Raw genomic sequence first — 23,111 nt, 5'->3', positions numbered from 1 at the left:
AAGGGGCGAGAGACAGCGAGTCCCCAGGTTTTATGCTCTCTCTGGCTTTGAACTTCCTGGGGCCCAGAAAGAGTATCCTGATTGGTTGTCAGACTCCCAGGGGGTGGGGGTCTTAGGTAGCCTTGCTGGCTGGTGTCAGCTTCCCAGGTGCCATATGGTGAGTTTCTGTTGCTAGATGGGTCCCATTGTGTTGGAGATGATGGTCCTTTGACAAAGGATTGGGTTTCTGCCTCTGGCCCATTAACAAAAGGGTGGGGGCAGGAAGGTGGGAGCTGCTTTGTCTTTAAAACATGCTTCTCCATTTCTCATCCAGGGAAACATAATATTCTGCCTTTTCGATATTTCCCAACATATTTCATTCTTCTAGGAAAGGGGTGGGTACTAACTTCCTACAAGGTTGCATAAGGTGATCGCACGATCCCGGGACACTGCAACTGCCATAAATATGAACCAGTTGCCAAGCATCTAAGTTTTGATCACATGACCATGGGGATGCTGCAATGGTCCTAAGTCTAAAAAATAGTCCTAAGTCACTTTTTTCAGTGCCATTTGTAACCTCGAATGGTCACTAAATGATTGGTTGTAAGTTGAGAACTACCTGTACTCACAAGAATTTTAATAGATTAATAGTTGATTGCTCCCGATTAGCTCTTTCTGCCAGGGGCCAGCCTTCTTATTTCCCCCAAAAGTCAACAAACAGAAACCAAGTGTAGGAAGAAATATCCTTCTGGGTTCAGCTCCAAGTAGGGAAAAAGACACTGGAAACATGGAGAATGCCTGGAAAGATGGTTTAATGGTGGACAGGATCACATGGCTTGAGTTCCTGAACAGAAAAGGGCCGAGACGCAGTGAGTCTCTGGTTTTTATGCCCTCTCTGGCTTTGAACTTCCTGGGGCACAAGAAGGGTATCCTGATTGATTGCTGCCAGAGGTCATAGCTAGCCTTTTAGATTGTCTGTGTGCCAAGTTTGGTTGAAACTTGGTGGGTGGTGCAATAAAGGGCAATTAAATGGCTCTGCCTGAAGGAGGTAGATCTTTGTTATGTAGAATAGACTGGCTCAGGCCTTAATGGCCCATTGACAAAAGTGGGGGACTGAGTTTCTGCTTCTCTGAGTTTCTGCTTCTCTTTTAGGGAACATATTCTGCCTTTTTAGTATATCCTAAAACAATGATGGCTAACCTTTTTGCCATCATGTGCCAGAAGTGGGGGGAGTAGGGGGGGCACACACCCACGTGCTCACACCCATAATTCTATGTGCCCCAGCCCCCCCGTGCATGTGCACGCGACCCCCCACGCTCCCCACACTTTTGGCACATGATGGCATAGTGGGCCCGGTAGGCCTGTTTTTTGCCCTCTCCAGGCACCAGAGGCTTCTAGGAGCCTGGGGAGGGCAAAAATGGCCTCCCCGCCCCTTCCCGGAGGCCAGAAACGGTCCGTTTGCTGACTTCCAATGGGACCAAAAGGCCCAAAAATCAGCTGGCCAGCGTGTGCATTTGCGCCGGAGCAGAGCTCGCGTGCCCACCGATATGGCTCCGTGTGCCACCTGTGACACGCGTGCCATAGGTTCGCCATCACGGTCCTAAAATATTTCATTTTTCTAGGAGAGGGATGAGTGCTAACTTCCTGCACAAGAATAAACCATGACTTCTTATTCTGGCCTATTAAGAGTTCCCATATCCCAACTGGTCCATCTCAGTAACCAAAATTTAAGCTTCTGGGTTTCTTTAGCTATTTTCTATTGGTTAGACGGGCCAGCTAGGAACAATTGCTTCAGAAAATTGTTCATTCTGTCTTGCTATGAAATAAAAAATGCACTGCTGTAAAATCCTAGAACTATATGCCAGTTCGACTCATGAGTTTCCATTAGGTATCAGTGGAAGAAAGCAGATCATGAATGAAGTAGCTTGCTGATTCTGGGGCTAACTCCCAATAAAAAATGCCTTTTAGTTCTTAGAGGGGAATAGTGTTGGAAGTAATTTCCCCGGTTCGGTCCCAGCTGGGAAGCAGTCACCGATGCTGAGAAGAAATAGACATGAAAGCAGCTGCCAGAAAAGGGATCCTTTAATTCAGGAAGGCAAGAAAAGTAGTGACGCAGCTGGAGCATTCTTGGCTTGCAAGCAAGGTGGCCTGATAAGGGTATGGATTTTTATACCCATCTTCCCTTTGAAGTTGGTGTGATTTGATGAGATTTTGTATGTGCCTTTAGTTAAGGTAATTGCTCTGAATTCTGCCTTCCTACCTTAATGGTTTAATCATGTTCCTGGGGTTCTGTCTTTCCTATCCTGGGGGTTAATTCTGCCAGGAAAGGGGAAAAGGGGAGTTCCAGGTGAGTTATTTTTAGTCTGATTCCCCTTATCTTAATGGCTCTACTTAAGTATTTCTATCGTCAGCTCTGTTAACAGGGCTGCTCTGTGTTTTTCTTTCAGCTGTTGCTTCTTGGTTTTCTTAAAGGGGAAAGGGCTGGCTTGAATATCTTGGCACTGTTTTCTGAGGTTTCTGATGCTGTAAGCAGAGATGGGTTTTAGCAGGTTCTAACCACTTCTGGAGAACCAGTATTGGGAATTTTGAGTAGTTTGGAGAACCAGTAGTAAAAATTCTGACTGGCCCTGCCCCCATCTATTTTCTGCCTCCCGAGTCCCAGCTGATCGGGAGGAAATGGGGATTTTGCAGTAACCTTCCCCTGGAGTGGGGAGGGAATGGAGATTTTACAATATCCTTGCCCTGCCATGCCCACCAAGCCATGCCCACCAAGCCATGCCACACCCACCAAGCCACACCCACAGAACCAGTACTAAAAAATTTTGAAACCCACCACTGCCCTGGGGTACACCTCCCAAAACAGAATGAAAAATAAAATCTTATTTTGTATTCCCTTACCAAAGGAAAAGCTAATAACTGTGATTTTTCTCTCTATACACACTAATGATCTACTATGCACATACTGAAGATTAAAATAATAAACAAACCCACATCTGGGAATTCTAATTTCCCCAGCCACTTGCAGTGAATTTTAATCATGCCTCTTGAAATCCAATGCCCATAATTGAACTGCATAATTAGAATCCTAAGAAGAAACAACTGGGAGTTAAGTAGGAGACAGAATTCCTCACTGCGGACCACATGATCTCTTTATCACAAAGGTACTTTTTCAAAAGGCAACTAGGCTTTTTCTGGTTTTTATTCCTTGAAGACGTTTCACTTCTCGTCCAAGAAGCTTCTTCGGTTCTGACTCATCACCTTGCCCAGTTTTCTGCCACCCATTGTGCCATCAATCCTGCCTACGATTAAAAAGTACAGGTTGCCCTCAACTTACAACTATTCATTTAGCGACTGTTCAAAGTTACAACATTGAAAGAAAAAGTAACTTATGACCAGTGCTTGCGATTATGACATAATCACGGTCACATAATCAAAATTTATTTAACCGGCATTTACAAATGGTTGCAGCATCCTGGGGTGGTGTGATCCCCGTTTGCAACCTTCCCAGCCAACTTCTGAGAAGCAGAAGTCAGTGGGGAAAGCTGGATTCACTTAACCACGTAAATCACTTAACAACTGTGGTGAATTGCTTAATGACCATTGCAAAAAAAAGGTCATAAAACTGCTGATTGCCAGCTGCCAGCAGTTCGGCAGATCGAATCTCACCATGCTCAAAGTTGCTCAGGCTTCCATCCTTCCGAGGTGGGTAAAATGAGGACCCAGATTGTTGGGGGCAATATGCTGACTCTGTAAACCGCTTAGAGAGGGCTGTTAAAGCCCTGTGAAGCAGTATATAAGTCTATATATAAGACTCTATAAGACTTATAAGTATATAAGTCTAAGGGCTATTGCTATCACATAACTGGAGGATGGTCACCACCTTTTAGGGAAGTCTGTTTCACTATTGATCAAAATTTACTTCCTTCTAAATTAGATCCATTTTTCCCTTCCTTCTTATAGCAACACCAACATTTCTTCCTCATCTTGTACATGATAGCCTTTTGGATACTAGGAGATGGCTATCATAATTCTGCATGGTTCCCTGACCACTGTTTGAATTTCTGACTGATGAACTGCTGGCGTAAATTGGGTTGCACCTCAAAGGACTGAGAGAACCATATTCATATGGTGAGCTACAGCAGGCTGAAGACAGAAGGAATTAGAATTATTCTTCAAATGGTGTCTATTAAATCACTCAACGAAAAGGTTAAAAAGAACACTGGTGTATAAAGTTCATGGCTTCCACTGTCTATACCCGTGATGGCGAACCTATGGTACGTGTGCCACAGGTGGCACGCAGAGCCGTATCTGTAGGCACGCAAGCGTTGCCCTAGCTCATCTTCAGCATTCATGCGCGCGCCGGCCAGCTGATTTTCGGGCCTTGTGGACCCACCGGAAGTCGGGAAATGGGCCGTTTCCGGCCTCCAGAGGGCCTCCTGGGGGGGGAGGCTGTTTTTGCCCTCCCCAGGCTCCTAGAAAGTCTCTGGAGCCTGATGAGGACAAAAAACGGACTTACCGGACCCACCAATAACCTTTTTGCTGTCATGTGCCAAAAGCGGGGGGAGCGCAGGAGGTTGCGCATGCATGTGTGGGGGGGCATGGAGGGCATTGAATTATGGGTGTGGGCACGCATGTGCGCGACCCCTCTGCGCTCCCCTCGCTTTTGGCACACGATGGCAAAAAGGTTAGCCATTGCTGGTCTATACTCTTGTAGGAAGATAGCACCCCACCCCTTTCCTCGAAGAATGAAATATTTTAGGAAATATTAAAAAGGCAGAATATTATATTTCCCTGGATGAGAAATGGAGAAACATGTTTTAAAGACAAAGCAGCTTCCTGCCTCCCCACCACACCTTTGTTAATGGGCCAGAGGCAGAAACTCAATTCCCTCCCATCTTTGACAATAGGACCCATCTGCAACACAATAGCAACAGAAACTAACACAATGGGACCCATCTAGGACAGAAACTCACCACATGGCACCTGGGAAGATTACATCAGCCAGCAAGGCTAGCTAAGACCCCCAACCCCTGGGAGTCTGACAACCAATCAGGATACTATTTTGGGGCCCCAGGAAGTTCAAAGCCAGAGAAAGCATAAAACCCGGGGACTCACTGTATCTCGTCTCTTGTCTGTTCAGGAACTCAAACCATGTGATCCTGTCCACCATTAAACCATTTTTCCAAGCAGTCTCCATGTTTCCAGTGTCTTTTTCTCCACTTGGAGCTGAACCCAGAAGGATATTTCTTCCTACACTCTAAAACTCAATACATGAGAGATAAGATGAAACTGAACTCTTAATAAATGAAAGCAAGTATGTCTTGTTTTATTGAAATATAGAAACTGGACTTCAACCATAGTGACTTTTAATAAACTCAGAGCTAAGATTCCAGGCCAGGAGAATCTGATGGAACTCGTTGATTCAAACTCCTACTCAAATAAATGGAATGAATTAAACATGGAACAGTGTAGGAGACACCAACATTTCTAGATAAACATTTAGTGAAGTTCTGAAGACAAAACAAAACAAAAATCAGAATGTCGAAAGAGAGATAAGTCACCAAGAAAGAATACATTTTAGTAGGCTGCACTTGTAAAGATGGTATTGAAAAAGGCTAATGAAGGATTATTTTTTAAAAAATCTTTAAATATATTAAATGAAAAGATTCAGTTTATCAATTGCTGTATGAAGATGGTAAAATGAAGAGAAAAAACAAAGCTACTTTTATAAGAGGTGGGTGGCACATGAATTAACAACCGGTTTGTCCCAGCACCGAAAATGTGAGAGAGAGCGGCCTCCTGCGCATGTGCTTTGCTCTCGCGCACGCTTGCACGCATGTGCGCAGCTTAAAAAACACAGCTAAATAGGACGGCATAGCACAGGGTGGGGGTAGGTCCACCTGCCCGCAGGTCACAACTACCGATTCGCCCGAACCGGTCTGAACCGGCAGTATCCCACCCCTGACTTCTCTTTGCTTGAGTTTCCTCCAACAAGAACATCTATGTTCCACCAAGCAATTGCGAACACTAGAGGGAAAAGGCAGGATAGAAACGTGAGATGAATGTAAACATCATCTTGAAATATCTACTTATTTTGGATGAATTTAAATCTCTAGGATCAGAAGAATTACATCCTAGGATATTGAACAACAAGATCTGCTAAAAGTCCTACTTCAAAAATCAGGAAAAAAAGAAATAAGGGAGAAAAGGGGAAACCATGGAACTGTAGCTCAGAAACCTTGGAAAATTCTAGAGCAAATCCTAAATGGATCTTGAAACATTCTGAGAAAAAGGTGGTAATTACCACAAATCAGCATAGACTTCTGAGAAAATCTTACCACACTAAAGTTATCTATTTTTTTTTAACCAGGTAGTTCCAATTTATAAAATATGGGGAAACTGTACACATATGTTATCTTGATTTCAGCAAAGGATTTTGTAAAGCACTGTCAGCTTGATTAGCAAGCTAATTAAAGAATGGGCTGAATGGCCTGAAAATCAGGTAGTCAGAAAGCTTATTTGAACATCGTATTTGAGGAGTGCTCATTAGCACTTTATCAACAGTGAAGCATTGATGGAGTGCCCAAAAGTTCCCACATTTTTTAAAAAATATTTTTATTAATGGATTGAATGAAGACAGGTAGAGAATGATTATTAAATTTTAGATAATACAAAATTGGATGGGCTAGCTAACACTCTGGAAGCTAGAATAAAATTCAAGAATGATCTTGATAAGTTACAGAAAATTGCTGAAAATATAATGAAATGCAACAAAGACCAATGCAAAGTTCCTCGTTTATACTGATAGAATTCACAAGCCCAGGTACAGAATGATGGCTATTTAGCTTGATAAGAACACTTGAAAAACAATACAATTGGAGTAGTTGATTGCAAACGGAATATGTGTAATGGGGCTGCGAAGAAGGGAAATTTTAGGCTTCATCGGTAGAAATATCATTTCCGTAGGAAGCAATCATTCTGCTTTATTTTGAATTGATCAAATCCCACATCAAGCGCTATACCCAGTTTTAGGCACTGCACTTTGAGATGGATTCAGGGAGGATGCCCCAAAGTTAGGTTTGTGAAAGATGAGGAAGTAAGGAAGAGTTTTAATGTAGCTCTTAGTTTATCTCCAAGATGCTCATATGTCAAGTTCAATGCAAACTAATAAGATACCTCTGAAATACAGAGCCTCTTATATTTTCATGTGCCTGCAACAATAAACTCCCTTTTTACGATCCTCTAATCCAGGGGTGCCAAACTGGATTTCTTAGAGGACCAGATTAGCATTGTAGTTCTCCTCCACAGGCCGGTGGGGGGGTGGCGGGGGGGGGGGGAGACAGGATGGCTGCCTCCTGCAGCACCCTGCCGGCCAAAATGGGGTGGCGTGGGGGGTCCACGCACAGCCCCCTGTGCTTTGTTTTTGCCCTCCATGGCCTCTTGCAGCACTCTCCTGGCCGAAAACAGGCCCCGCATGGCCCGTTTTTGGCTGGCAGAGTGCTGCAGGAGGCCATGGAGGGTGAAAATGAGGCGCAGGGCCCCTGCATGCGGCCACTTTAAGCCGGCAGAGGCACCGTGGGCCGGTCCTTTGATATTCCAGGCCGGCCCCACAGGCTGGATTTAAGCACCCCTCAGCCTGGATCCAGCCCCCGGGGCCTTGAGTTTGACACCTCTGCTCTAATCCCTTAATTCGGAGTGAAGTCAGAGTGACTGGATAAAGCTAAGCTAAGCTGCCCTTCCTGACACCAGGCAGAATTCACAAGAGATATTTTTTCTTTGCACTCTAGGAGATAAATATCTGACGTTACCTAGGAACTCCCAAGGCAAGCATCTTCACCACTAGGCCACCACGCCACTCAACTATCTATCTGCAACAATGAAAATATGAATGTTGCTCTCTCCAAACATAAAAACAAGCTTCCGCGTAGTCTCTTCTTTACTCACTCTTTAGAACCAAGGAAAAAAAACCCAAATCCTTCCCTTCTTGTGACTCTGCAGCTTACTAAGAGGACCTGAAAAAGGAACTGTCACGTGTTCAAGATTGGGACTCGCAGGCAGAAAGGATGTCTGCCTTGGCAGAGGAGGCCCAACCCTGCCTCGGATCCTGTCAATTCTGAGCCACTGCTCAGAATTGTGACCGCTGCTTGAATTTTCACATGGGAATTTAGTACAAGGAAAGTGGGTCACAGGGATTTTGGAGTGTTGCCCCGTACACATGGGCCTCGTTCCACCAGCTATTTAGAGTTTAGTGCTCCATCTCCAACTCGGCCTCATAACTCACCCTGTTCTTTGCCTTCTGCTTTTATTTTTTATTAATAGCTAACCTCCCACCTCCAAATCTTTGCCAATCATTAACTCACACAATGTGTCTGCCCAGCCAGAGACAAACCTAACGCATTCCAAACGGCCACACCTGGGCATTCGGGAGAGTTTATTTCTAAGAAAGTAGGAGGTCAAAATGCTTGGAAGCCACACCTGTTAAGGAATGTCTTTCCATCGGTCTCAAGTAGGGGCAAAGTTTCTTTTGCATCCGGCCAAACCTTTTCTTCAGATAAATGGGGAGAAACTTCATCAAAGGGAAAGTGTAATGTAATGTTAAGGGGTTCTGCTAGGATCAGGATGATCCCAATTAAATCTGCACTCAGTCATGGAAGTCTGTAGGGTCCTTTCCCTGAGTTACTATTTCTCCGTTCAACCTACTTCATTGAATTATTGTTGTGTGAATGTCTATGGAGGTTCTCAATCATCCAGGTCGTGGATGTCCCTGTCAGATATTGCCTGCATATGATGCACCAGAGACTAGAAGGGGTTAAGTCTTTACAGACATCACATGTGACTATATCAGCCAATGAACTCTCTTATTGGACTCTTACCTAGAAACCACTTGGATATCTTCCCCTTTCTTTTCTCTCTATCTTTTTTATCTCTCAGCGAGACAACACGTGAACTTCTCTCTCCTCTCAACATCTGAGTCATACAGTTAGGGTAAAAATATAACAGGATACCCTGTTCATTATCGTATGCATGTATATATTTGTAAATAATAAAAACAACCTTTTGAACCTGAAGCTGTATTGACCAAATAACTTCCTCGTAGAACCAAATGAGCACGACCATCAATATATATCTGATAGTCCCCAAAGGTGCTTTTTCAAAAGGCAATTGGATTTTCTTTGCTTTTTTTTGAAGGTGTTTCACTACTCATCGAAGAAGCATCCTCAGTTCTGGCTGAATACTGGGGAATGGAAGGATATATATTCCTTGCAGTTATCTGGTTCTTTGCACTTTGAAAGTGGGCCATTAGCTCTCTTAGAGTCTTGAGGACCTGTGTGGGATTATCTGTGCCCTCAGGATACCTGAATCAGAGTGCAAATGGGTGTGGAAGCTTCTTGGAACTGCTGAAATGACTATTGTAAACAGGAGAGAGGTGGTGTCATTTCCCTCCCTCTCTGTTGAGAAAGGGCTGTTCAGTTTTAACACAGATGGCTTCTTTTACCTCTTTTTCAAATCAGTGGTCCTCTCTGTCCAGAATGTGGATGGAGGATGGGACACTAAATTAAAATGCCTTGAGCTTCTGGAAGATAAAAATCCAGCTAATAATAATTGCTGTCAGTGTCAATTTCAGAAGGGCAATAAAAAAACCCATTGTCATTCTAGATATATTCAATGGCTTGCAATTATTCAGAGGGGAAACTTTTTACATATTCAATTGCTCCCTTGTTATTTTACTTTATATATCCGAAGGTTAAGATTCCTTGTTGAAAGTAATTTGTAATTATTTCTCTCTGGGAAAGGCGGGTGCTGTTACAGAATAACCCCATCATACTTTCTCAGAAAAGCATTGGAATATGAGTCATGGGAATCATTAAATGATCAAGGAACATTGTACATCGACATATATTTGAGAATGATCAGCAGAGTTCTCAAGATCCTGCCTTAAACCCTAGGCAAAAAGATATATATATATATTTTTTAAAAAGAAAGTGGTTCCAACAATATGCAGAGTATATTGGACACATCATAAGGATGACAGGTAGAATTTTTAGGCAGATCTTGGCCCAATCTCCTCTGAGCCCTGGTGGCGCAGTGGTTAGAATGCAGTATTGCAGGTTAACTGCCCATTGCCAAAAGTTCGATCCTGACCGGCTCAAGGTTGACTCAGCCTTCCATCCTTCTGAGCAGTGGTAAAATCCAATTTTTTTTAATACTGGTTCTGTGGGCGTGGTATGGCTTGATGGGTGTGGCAGGGGAAGGATACTGCAAAATCTCCATTCCCACCCCGCACCAGGGGAAGGATACTGCAAAATCTCCATTCCCACCCCACTCTGGGGCCAGCTGGAAGTGGTATTTGCCAGTTCTCTGAACTACTCAAAATTTATTTGTTTCCATTTCTATACCACCCTTCTCCAAATAGGACTCAGGGTGGTGAACAGCCAAAGTATTTTTCCGCTACCAGTTCTCCAGAACCTGTCAGAACCTGCTGGATTTCACCCCTGCTTCTGAGATTGGTAAAATGAAGAACTAGATTGCTGGGGGCAATGTGCTGACATTCGTAAACCACCCAGAGACAACTGTAAAGCACTACGAAGCGGTATATAAGTCTTAAGTGCTATTGCTATCGCTACATTTTAGGACTGACTCACCGGAGTCTACTGTCAGCATTTGAGAGTTCCTTTTGCAGTTGTGGACAGATGTGGCACAGTGCCAGCTGTTCTCAGAGCCATACTCCTACCAATGCTTGTTGTGACCTAGTTGGATTAGTAATGGGCCTCCAGGGCATGAGTGGTGCACAGGATGATCAAGGCGTGTCATTACATGCATGGCCTGACTGAAATGTGTTGGAAACTGACAGAGATATATGAGTTACAACCAGACAGAAAATGCTTTGTCTTACGGGCGACATAGAAACCTTGGCAAGCCACTCTGTGGAGCAAGATGTTGCCATCCCTGGGAAGCATAATCAAGGGTATATCTTTTCATACAGGTCTTTTTTTTTTTTTTAAACCCTTCTTGCTTTCCAGCTCTGGGATTTTGTTCCGCTGAGATTTCTAGAGTTGGATGAACAAAGTAAAATCCTCTTCTTAAGCTATCTTTATCTCTCTGGCTTAGGTATACGTGTGTGCCTCTGTTTTTACAACCGCACAAACATGCATACATATTTTTAAACGTACCACAGCAACAGAGTTGGGTTTTTGATTTGTTTGCCTTCAAGTCAGATTTTGGAAGTTTGCCCTTGCCTCCTCCTCCGCCTTCCTAGGAGAAGAGAGTGACTTAAGTCCCCCAGCTAGCTTTGTGTCTAAGGCAGTACTAGAATTCATCATCTTCCGGTTTCTAGCCTGGCACCTTAAGCATAGCACCAAATTCATTACACAGTAATGTGTAATGTGATGCAAAATCATACGAATAATCATTGAAATGTATTGATCAGATATATGCGCTTGAAGATGATTCACCCAATGTTTTGTATCGGTCCAAAATTTTTGTTCTTCTTAGATCTCAATGCACGGGACTATCCGTCCTAAGCAAAATCTGAAATTCAGCATGACACCGGCAAGAGCCGCAATCAGCTAAATCAGTTTTTCATATCTATTTTGACTGATACTGGTAGTGACTCTTTCCGATATTTAGATAAATTGGCTAGACTGGATTTAGAGTCTTCTGCATACAAGATTCTAGAACAGAGGTCTCCAACCTTGACAACTTTAAGACTTGTGGACTTCAGCTCCCAGAGCTCCTCAGCCAGCTTAGACCCCTGCTCTAGAACCAGTGGTGGATTGCCCTCGGTTTGGACTGGTTCGCAAGGACCGGTAGTAAAACCGACAGGAGGCTCCACCCACTGACCCGAATGTCATCAGGAAGCTTCTGCGCATGCACAGAAGCGTACGCGGTCCCGTTGCAAACCAGTAGTAAAGGTAAATAGAACCCACCCCTGTCTAGAACTAATCAGAGGCCCATAACTGAGTGGAACTCAACATTGTAGAGTGTATTCTTCCAATTTATAACAATGATTCTGAGTATATTTACTAATGAAATTTTTACTGCATCCCCAGAAAATACTTTCCTGAAAATAGAACTAGACTCATGCCTGCCTGCCTTCCTACCTTCTTTCCTTCCTTCCCTCCCTCCCTTTCTTCCTTTATTTGACAAATTTACATAGCCACCCAATTCACACAGAGTGACTCTGGGCAGCTTACAATATTTTCAAATGCAATGGATAATAAAAACCCAACCCCTACCGCCCCATAGCAACAACAACATAATCATATCAGCCACTTGGTCAGCTCTATTTCCATTCATGGTCCCCAGACTGACTGAGAAAACCACGTTTTTAGGGCCTTTTGGAAAAGCAACAGGGTGGAGCCAACCATATATTGGAGGTGTGGGGTGTGGCGGGGAAATGATATTCCACTACTGAGAAAGCCCTTTTTCATGGCCTCACTAGGTGAGAATCCCTAATCGATGGGACCTGTGAATCATACCCTGTCCTCCCATCCTGGTGGGTCAGGTGGATGTAATAGGGAACCAGTTGCCTTTCAGATAACCTGGCCCCAAGGCATTTAAAGGTGATAACTAACATTTTGGATTGGAATTATACCCAGAAGCAGATTAGCAACCAGTGCAATTCATGCAGAAAAAGAAAATTGTCAAGAGTCTAAACCAGAGGTCTTCAAACTTGGCAACTTTAAGACTTGTGAACTTCATTTCCCAGAATTCTGGGTGAGGAATTCTGGGAGTTGAAGTTCACAAGTCTTAAAGCTGCCAAGTTTGGAGACCCCTGACCTATGGCATAATCAGCAAACAGATGTCAAGACTGTTCATTCACAAAATATATGCCTATAGGATTTAGCCCAGACCAATGACAGGTTCTGTATCAACACTTACCCCAGAGAGTCAAGTAGTACAGCAGTACCATTGGCATGGCAGAAAATTTCAACATTTCAACCTGCAGGTTAAAAAAAAAAGCAGAAATTAAAATCCTGACTTTTTCTGTCTGCCGTATCTAAGAAAAATGTGTAGGGACGGGGGTTTATATAATGGTGGAAGAACTGGAATTCAGTTAGTTAATAACTAATTAATTAAACTAATTAAGGACATTTTTAAGCCATATAGAGTCACTTCACAGTGAGATGGGCAGCATATAAATTTAATTAATAAATAGACAATTAAATACATTTAGAATATTTGGGTCAAATCTTCCTCTCCCAGCAAAAAATATAGAGAAACATATACAAACATGTATTTATTTTGTTGTTAAATAAAAGTTTATTTACAACTTTAACTGCACGAAATACAGCACATCATTTATACTTTATGAAGGCATATAAAAGTTTACTATATGATGTGTTGATTAAATTAAAACAGCAATTGAGTAAAGCGTGTTTACTCAAGAGATCCAATCTGTTCAGTGGAGTTTATGCACAAGTTACGTGCACCTAGGATAGCAAAATAAGCTTTTTTTCATAACATCCAAATGGAAGGAAAGATGCAAACTTCTCTTGTTATTAGTTTTTTGATATCTTCTTCTTAGTTTTTGCCATTTGGGAAAATAGGAGGAAATAAAATGTAAATATTAGAATTCAGTTTTGCAAAGCAAAATTCAGTTTTGGTCTACAGTTTGAATCCTTAGCCAGGGCTTAACCAATTCTAAAAAAAAAAGAGAGATTTTTTTTTTTCCTAGGAGTTTTCTAAAATTCTCCTTCCTTCGTCCTTCACGTTGGAGGGTGGGATTAACTCTGAGTTACCTATATTCTGTATCAGGGGTGAAATCCAATTTTTTTCCCTACCAGTTCTGTGGGCATGGCTTGGTAGGCATGGCATGGCTTGGTGGGCATGGCAGGGGAAGGATATAGCAAAATCTCCATTCCCACCCCGCTTTGGGGCCAGCTAGAGGTGGGGTTTGCCGGTTCTCTGAACTACTCAAAATTTCCGCTACTGGTTCTCCAGAACCTGTTAGAACCTGCTGGATTTCACCTCTGCTCTGTATTATTTGGTGTGGGGAGGCGGATAGTAGCTCATACAGGCAGCACATGATGGAAAAAGCTCACAGTATGATTTTCAAGGCAACCATGAGTAGAATAGCAAAGAATATTGGGGGGGGGGGGTGTTTCTCATTCAGAAAAATTAAAATTTGCATCTATTTAGACTGAACTGAAGCTGAAATTGGAGCAACTTCATTTCAGTTCCTGATCATCTCTTCTCTTAGAGAGAGACGTGCCTATCAATTAATATATTGGTCTGCCTGCCTGCATTTTCAGGGAGAGAAATGAACATAAATTTTATGTGACAAAGGAAAAATCTGGGAGGGGATGGCAGATGGAAAGAGAAGGGTCCAGATGGATGGAGGTAAGAGAAGGAAGGAAGGAAGGAAGGAAGGAAGGAAGGGAGGGAGGGAGGGAGGGAGGGAGGAAGGAAGGAAGGAAGGAAGGAAGGAAGGAAGGAAGGAAGGAAGGAAGGAAGGCAGGAGAGAAAAAAGGAAGGAAGGAGAGAGAAAGATAGGGAGGGAGGGTGGATGGAAGGAAGGAGAGAAAAAAGGAAGGAAGGAGAGAAAAAAGGAAGGAAGGAGAGAGAAAGATAGGGAGGGAGGGAGGGAAGGAAGGAGGGAAGAAGGAAGGAAGGAAGGAAGGAAGGAAGGAAGGAAGGAAGGAAGGAAGGAAGGAAGGAAGGAAGGGGTATGAGAAGGAAACACAATGTGAGAACTTATTAGAGAGTTGGTGCATGGGTAAAAAGAGACATCAGTCATCCTTCTTTCTGTGTGAGCCACAGATCTCAGCCTGTATTCCTCACACAAACACCATATGAACCTCCCTGTAACAATATTAGAAAAAAATCCTGCTCTAGATAATATGCCATTCTCATCACATACTTTGCAAAATAAGCATCCCAAACAGCCACTATGCTCTTTAGCATTAAAATATTTTGGGTTTTTTTCTAGTCTGGGAATAAATTGAGCAGGAGGAAAATCACTATGGGGCGGAATAAGCCCACCCCCACGGTCCCAGCCAGAGAAGTGTGGCCCTTCTCCCCATCCTGGCTGCCTTCTCCTCCCGGATGTTCTCTCATACTCACTTCATGAAGGCCAGCGTGGGCCCTCTCACCTGTTGTTTCATCTGCTCCTCTGGCTGCCAGGATTTAGAGAAGAGCCGAAGTGATTCTTCCCTTTCCTTCGTCAATAAGGAACTTTCCACTTGTCCGGCTGAAATGTCCTAATTCCCTGTTGTCCGGGCAGCGTGAGAACTCTCTACTATGCAAACTCAACTGCCGATGGGTAAAAATAATCCGGCTCTTCCCACCCGCCACTCTCCATGAGGGCAAAGCAGAGCTGGAGGCTGAGCTACATTCAAATGGAGCTGGGACTCTGAAAGGGACTAACGGTCTCTAAGCTACGGGAATGTCACAGCCTATTCTTTCTGCTCCACGGCACACAAAAGTCTGTCTGCTCCGCTCCAGGCGCAGGCCCGGCGTTGGCTGTCTGAAAGGAGTGAAAGACGGAGGAATCTCCCATAGAGGAGACGAGAGCAAAACAGGCCCCTCGCTTCATTCTTAAAGCAGGCCTCGCCAGACTTCGGATGCTTGAGACAAAGGCCAGGAAGCCAAGGAGAAATCCTCGGGGGGCAGCCTAAAAAACCTGACCAGTTTGGTGATCCATGACATCCTGAAGGAAGGATTCCCAGCTCACTGTCCTGCCAAAGGAGCAGAAATCTCTTCAGACTTTGAAATATAGGAAGTCCTCAACTTACAACCGTTCGTTTAGTGACTGTTCGAAGTTACAACGGCACTGAGGAAAAAAAAGTGACTTATGACCGTTTTTCATACTTATAACTGTTGCAGCATCTCAATGGTCGTGGGATCAAAATTCAGATGCTTGGCAACTGACGCATATTTAAAACCGTTGCCGTGTCCCGTGGTCGCGTGATCACCTTTTGTGACTTTCTGACAAGCGAAGAGAATGCGGAAGCCAGATTCACTTAAACACTGTGTTACTAACTTCACAACCGCAGGGTTTTGCTTATCAGCTGTGTCAAGGAAAGTGGTAAAATGGAGCAAGATTCATTCACTTAGTAACAAAAATGTGGGGGTCAGTTATGGTTGTAAGTCAAGGACCACCTGTACGTAGGGAGTCCAAGCACCAAGCTGTTTAGAGCAGGGGTCTCCAACCTTGAGGAACTCTGGGAGTTGAAGTCCACAAGTCTTAAAGTTGCCAAGGTTGGAGACCCCTGGTTTAAAGAGCAGCTCACCGATGGGTAATTACACACCAAACAAGGTCAACGCCTCAGTCTTGTCTTTTGGGCAAGAGGTCATGGGTCTGAAGGCCAAGGGATTCCCCTCTCAGAGGCCCTGAAAAGCAAAGCACCGCCTGCTTTTTGGGACCCGTGAGGACAAAGGCATCATTTGTGCTTCCACCCAGCCCAGCCTCAACCGGTTCCCTGGGAGCCTGGCGGAGTTAGGCAGGAATGTACTTGTTGTGTCTTGCACCAGGCTTTCTCATAAAGGTACCAAGAATAGCTTATCCTTCCTCCCCTTCTCAGCTTTGTTCCCTCCCCAGCCGCTCTTCTTCTTCGGTTTTGGTAGGATGCTTTCTTATACACACAGGAGGCAGGGTGGGAAAAAGAGAATGTTTTCCCCAGAGGCTCCATCAAGGGCTTAGCCAGGCAGAAAGCTGTTCTTAGAATGAGCTGGGACGGGCAATCGAAGACGTTTGCAAATTGGTAAATCACGCAGGCCAGAAACCGGCCCCTCAGCACCCCCTGACAGAACCTTCTGAGGTTTTGGCAGCAAAATGAAATCGCTTGGATAGCAGGCAGAATGGAACATGTCCTAATAGCTTGGGAAAAATACACCTAGGGTTACCAACTTTCTTGCGTTTCCTTCTTGCCGGGCTGTTAAGCTTCAGTAAGCACACGCAGGTCATCCTCAACTTACAACCACAATTGAACCCAACATTTATGACGCTGAGTGGGAAATTTGTGAAGTGAGTTTTGTCCCATTTTACGACTTTCCTTGCCATATTTGTTAAGGGAATCACTGCAGTTGTTAAGTGAGTAACACGGTTGTTAAGCGAATCTGACTTCCCCCATTGTCTTTGCTCGTCAGAAGGTCCCAAAAGGTCATTGCATGTAACCCGGGATACTGCAACCGTCATAAATATAGTTGTCAAGTGTCCAAATTTTGATCACGTAACCATGAGGATGCCATAACGGTTATAAGTGTGAAAAATGGTCGTAAGTCACTTTTTCCCCCCACTGCCATTGTAATTTTGAACAGTTGCTAAATGAACTGTTGCAAGTTGAGCACTATCTCTAACTAGAAATTCAATTGGTGGTTTTTAAAAAAAAAAAAACAAAACTTCAAGAAGGAGATGTGATGCTGAATTTTTTTCCGTTCAACATGGGGACAAAGGAAAAATGGCAAAAAGAAAAGATAAAGAATATTAAATACCTTGAATTTTTCCCTGGCTATCATTTGACTGCCAAGAACAGGCTCACTTTCCCTTTAAAACCCCAATAGTTTTATCCGTCTGTCTGCTGACTCATTTGTGGGTGTATCAATATTATTAATGCGCTTCCCGAAGAGAGCTCTGAAATTTTGTATATTGGCATCCCAGACTTTCTGACTAACAGTTGGGAAACAGAAGATTCAGAAATAAGCCAAAGGATTAAACTACTCCCACAGAAGCTAAACTATTGCAAGTTAGTAAAAAGAGAAACCTGGAGGGATATGCAGTCATTTCTGCCTCAAAGCGGGAGAGCTAAAAATATAAATTACTAAGAATTACTCAGAACACTGAAGGGCCAAATATATCCAACATAAGATGCTGCATTAACTGGGGAAATACTAAGTATCCTGGTGCCTTTTATATATTTTGAAGTTTGACTCCCATTAAATCCCAGGTAGCATAGCCCAACGTTGGGAATTCTGGCAGGTCCCAAATTAACACTGCTTTGCTAGGAAAATCTAACAGAGGGTAATCAATAATTCACTCTTGAGAAAGAGGAGGGGAAAGAATGTATTCCGAAACGATTTCAAGGAAACATTCACATAGAGCAGGGGTGTCAAACTCGATTTCATTGAGGGCTGTATCAGGGTTGTGTTTGACCTCGAGGGCAGGGGGCGTTGCCAGGATGAGTGTGGCCAGCTCGACGTCACTCACGTTGGAGGCGCCTCTGCTGGCCCGAGTGCTCTGCCAGTGAAAACGGGCTCCCAAGTTCCGTTTTCGGCTGGCACGGCCTCCTGAAACCCTCTGCTGTCTCCGTTTTCACTGGCAGAGGGTTGCAGGAGGCCATGGCAGCCAAAAATGGAGCTTGGGAGCCCGTTTTCACTGGCAGAAGTACCGCAGGCTGGTCCTTCGCTGTTTCCAGGGTGGCCCCGTGGGCCAGATCTAAGTACCCCGCCGGGTGGATCCAGCCCCCAGCCCTTGAGTTTGACACCCCTGACATAGAGAATACTGTGCATAGCCAAGGAAAGGAATAAGCAGGGATCACCAAACAAATCAACCCAGAGTTTTCACTCAAGGTACAACTGACTGGACTCAAATCAGTGGTGGGTTGTTCCCGGTTCGCACCAGTTCTATAGAACCGGTAGTTAAACCGCTAGGAGGCTCCGCCCACTGACCCTGTCATCAAAACACTTCTGCGCATGCGCAGAAGCTTCCGCGCGCGTGCGGCCCCACTGAGAACCGGTAGTAAAGGTAAGTAGAACCCACCCCTGACTCAAATGACCTACAGTATTTTGGACATACTGTGTGAAGTCCCAGCCCTTTGGAGAAGGCTCTAGAGCTGAGAAAGATGGAAGGAAAGGGAAGAAGCCATGTGGTGGATAGAGGTACAGTGACAAGAGGTGTGCCACTGAGAAATTTGAAAGAGTAGGCCTGGGAATATATTGTTACGGAGAAAAATCTAACAGGTAGTCCTCGACTTATGACCACAACTGAGGCCAAAATTTCTGTTGCTGAGCGAGATAGTTAAGTGCGTTTTGCCTCATTTTACGACCTTTCTTGTCACCGTTGTTAAGTGAATCACTGCACTTGTTAAGATAGTAACATGGTTGTTAATTGAATCTGACTTCCCATTTGACTTTGCTTATCAGAAGGTCGCAAAAGGGGATCACATGATCCTGGGACACTGCAAACGTCATAAACATGAGCCAGTTGCCAATCGTCTGAATTTTGATCACGGGACCAGGGGGGGATGCTGCAATGGTCATAAGTGTAAAAAATGGTTATACTGTAAGTCACTGTTTTCAGTGCCATTGAAACTTCAAACACTAAAGTCACTAAACAAAAGCTTGTTGGTCAAGGATTTCTTGTATGTGGTTGCTAGGAGTAAAAAATGATTTGATAGCATATAATCAATCAATCAATCAATCAATCAATCAATCAATCAAGAAGAACATCATCCTACTTATTTGGAGAAGCCCTGCTTGCAATTGTGGTCCACTTCAGGGGTCTCCAACCTTGGCAACTTTAAGCCTGGAGGACTTCAACTCCCAGAATTCCCTAGCCAGCTTTGCTTTGCTGGCTGGGGAATTCTGGGAGTTGAAGTCTTCCAGGCTTAAAGTTGCCAAGGTTGGAGACCCGTGGTCCAGTTTATGAGTGGAGACCACACTAACTTCTTAAGCTACGTTTTTCTGAACACTGCTGCGGACAGAATACAATGTTCTGCCCACCTAAGGAGGGTACAAATAACCTTTATATAGTTTATTTATTTATTTATTTATTTATTTATTTATTTATTTATTTATTTATTTATTTATTTATTTATTTATTTATTTATTTATTAATAAAATTTCTATACCGCCCTACTCCCGAAGGACTCAGGGCGGTGAACAGCCAAGATAAAATACAGATAATACAAATATTAAAAATCCCTTAAAATTATTAAATATTTTGGCCGAAACAGATTAAAACACCCAATTTATAAAATCACGAATTAAAAATTTAAAAGAGGAGAGTTAGGCCAGGCCAGCCTGCTGAAATAGAAAAGTTTTGAGAGCACGGCGAAACGTGCGCAGGTCCGGGATCCTCCGTATCTCTGGGGGGAGCTCGTTCCAGATGGTAGGTGCCCCCACAGAGAAGGCTCTCCCCCTGGGGGCCGCCAGTCAACATTGTTTGGCCGACGGCACCCTGAGGAGCCCCTCTCTATGGGAGCGTACTGGTCGGTGAGAGGCTATTGGTAGCAGAAGGCGGTCTCGTAAATACCCCGGTCCGATGCCATAGTTGTACAATAAATGCTGACTAGTAATGACATTAAATGTCAATCATCTTATTTTTGGTAACATGGGTTAGATTTTCTTCTTATAGTGAGAAGAAACAGTTAATAAAACAGAGGTTGGCATGAGCCACTTTTTGTGGTTAGTTACTTCCTAATTCCCATTTAAAAGTACAAGTGCTGATTTAAGGTAACTCGTGAGCCAGCATCTGCAAATGCCTAAGTATGCTATTAATGAGGCTTACTTGAGTCCAGGAGCTTTGGTAGTTTGGAGATTTTAGTTCAGGAATTTATTTTGTTCCTTCAATACACTTTTTCACAATTTATTAAGCAGCAAAATGCATAGAATTACAGAGTTGGAAGGGACCTTGTAAGTCATCTAGTCTGCTCAAGCAGGAGACCCTACACCATTTCTGGCAGATGGCTGTCCAGTCTCTTCTTGAAAGTTTCCAGTGATGAAGCTCCCCCAACTTCTGAAAGCAAGCTGTTCCATTGGTTGATTGTTCTCACTGTCAGAAAATTTCTCCTTATTTCCAGGTTGAATCTCTCCTTGTTCATTATTCCTTGTCTGGCCTTCAGGTGTTTTGGAAAATAGCTTGACCCCTTCCTCTCTGTGGCAGCCCCTCAAATATTGGAACACTGCTATCATGTCTCCCCTGGTCCTTCTCTTCAGTAGACTAGCCATGCCCAGTTCCTGCAACTGTTCATCGTATGTTTTAGCCTCCAGTCCACTAATCATCTTTCTTGCTCTTCTCTGCACTCTTTCTAGAATCTCAACATCTTTTTTATATTGTGGTGACCACATGTGGAGTCTGCCAGACTCGGTTTCCAGTCTCCCTTTCATAAGTTCACTTAGCACCTGGAATTTATCTTGCATCAGGAGACAACGTTTCTAATTTCAATTATGCCTGGCCTAAAATCTTGGTTTATCAGAGTTTCATTTGCATTCTACTCCGATTATAGTCCATTCCATAACACTAACATTTTCACTGTCCACTGTGCTTGATCTTGCTTTTCCTCACCACAAACACCTGACCTTGAAACTTTTTTCTATTAGGAAGCAATATTTGGAGTGGTTCCTTTTTGCACTCAGCTGACCTGGAAGCAAATCAGCTAGGCTGCCGAAAAGAGACAATGGAAGCACAGGAGTCCAGAGTCAACCCAAAATTAAGCAAATGCTATGTGTGGTTAAGAAAATGTGCCTACATTTGCATAATGCATCACTGATCACTGTAGTCTCCTATTATCAAAGCCATCTTCTTGCCCTGTTTTAATTTTTTTTATTAGTTTATAATACAAAATACAAAAGCAAATAATAGAAAAAATAGGGGAGGGAAAAGGGAAAAGTGTAGAGAAGAAGGGAAAAAGAAAGAAAAGACATTGACTCCCGACTCCCTTTGGTGCAGTAGAATAAAATAGGAACATCAAACTCAACTTTTTACTTTTACATAATAGTATTAACTAGCTATTTCTATAAGAATTCTTGCCCTGTTTTAAGAGCATCCCTTAAAGGTCAAAGAGGAGACCACCTGAAGTTTACTGGATGACCTTGGACCACTCACTTTTCTTCAGCCTGAGTGTTTGCTTTCTTGCCTTCAGGTAGCTTTTTTAGGGCCTGCTTTTTCCACTTAGGCCTCATTGATCCTAATAGATCAATAGGCGTTTCCCACATCCATTAGATTTTGCTTGTCAGAAGATCTCAAAAGGAGATCACGTGACCTTGGGACACAGCAATGATCATAAATATGAGGCAGTTGACAAGCATCTGAATTTTGATCATATGACCAGGAGGATGCTGCAAAGGTTGTAACTCTGAAAAACGGCCATGTGTCTCATTTTTCAGATATATTTTTATTGTTTACATATGAATATACTGAATACAGTGTAACCGTCCTGGCATTCCACTTACCCTAAAACAAAAGTTAAAAAAAACAGAATAACAGAATACCATATACCAAAAAGAGCCTTGATACAAAGCTGCCTGCAATTTACTGCTGGTTCGAATCTCTCCAAGGCTCAAGGTTGACTCAGCCTTCCATCCTTTCTAAGGTAGGTAAATTGAGGACCCAGTTTGTGGGGGCAATAAGCTGACTTTGTATAAATATACAAAAGGATGAAGGCTATTGCTTAACGCATTGTAAGCCGCCCTGAGTCTCCAGAGAAGGGCGGCATATAAATCAAATTAAAAAAACAAACAAACAGAATAACATATATACTATTTCAAACAGTGCTGGTGTAGTGCAATAGCTTCTGACCATCCTATTCTAGTATGTCAACTTATCTATAATTCTAATACTTATTATATTAAAAATAATATCTCTTTCTATGTCCACCTAACCTGATTCTTTCGCTGTGTGTCTCATTTTTCAATGCCGCTGTAACTTTGAGCGGTCACTAAACGAACTGTTGGAAGTCGAGGACTACCTGTACAGGTAATTCTCAATTTGCAGCCGTTCGTTTTGTGACCGTTCAGAGTTACAACGGGACTGAAAAAAGTGACTTACAGCTAATCCTCATACTTACAACCAATGTCGCTGTCAGTGTTCCAGAAAAACCCCAACTCCAAGTAAAGACGCGGAAGCAAACATTTTTCCAAAGTTCTCTTTACTAGAATAAGCAAACTGGCACATCTGGGAAAACCCGAATCTGAAAAGCCCAGGTTTTCCTTCAGTAAGTCAAAGCTCCCAAAACCATCCCCTTTTCCCCCCAGTCAGTCACATGCTCCAATCAACATCCGCTCCATCTCAATCCAGCCCCCTGACCACTCCTTCTCCAGATGCAGGATCGCCCTGACCTTGACCGACAAGAAAAATGCTATTATGTCTACTAACAACCCCTCTCCTTAATCCCCCCTCCTACTTTCCCACACAAGAGCCTTGGTAGTACAGTGGTCTAAGGCACCCTGTTATTAAGCTGGTTATTAAGACC

General features: G+C 43.4%; 1 protein-coding gene across 1 annotated transcript in view; it reads right to left on the bottom strand.

Annotated features, from left to right (window-relative positions):
* Positions 1–23,111, bottom strand: part of LOC139310180 (laminin subunit beta-1-like) — a 115,443-nt gene that overhangs the window by 69,966 nt on the left and 22,366 nt on the right. Inside the window, exon 5 of the mRNA XM_070934343.1 lies at positions 12,862–12,922. Coding sequence (XP_070790444.1) covers positions 12,862–12,922 — 61 coding nt within the window. The remainder of the gene's footprint in view (positions 1–12,861; positions 12,923–23,111) is intronic.

The sequence above is a fragment of the Pituophis catenifer genome, unplaced genomic scaffold, assembly GCF_029215685.1.
Source record: "Pituophis catenifer annectens isolate HBS135680 unplaced genomic scaffold, rPitCat1.0.hap2 SCAF_2, whole genome shotgun sequence".
NCBI classification, from domain to species: Eukaryota; Metazoa; Chordata; class Lepidosauria; order Squamata; family Colubridae; genus Pituophis; species Pituophis catenifer.
The sequence above is the reverse complement of the archived record's forward strand: the minus strand, read 5'-3'. Positions and strand labels throughout refer to the sequence as shown.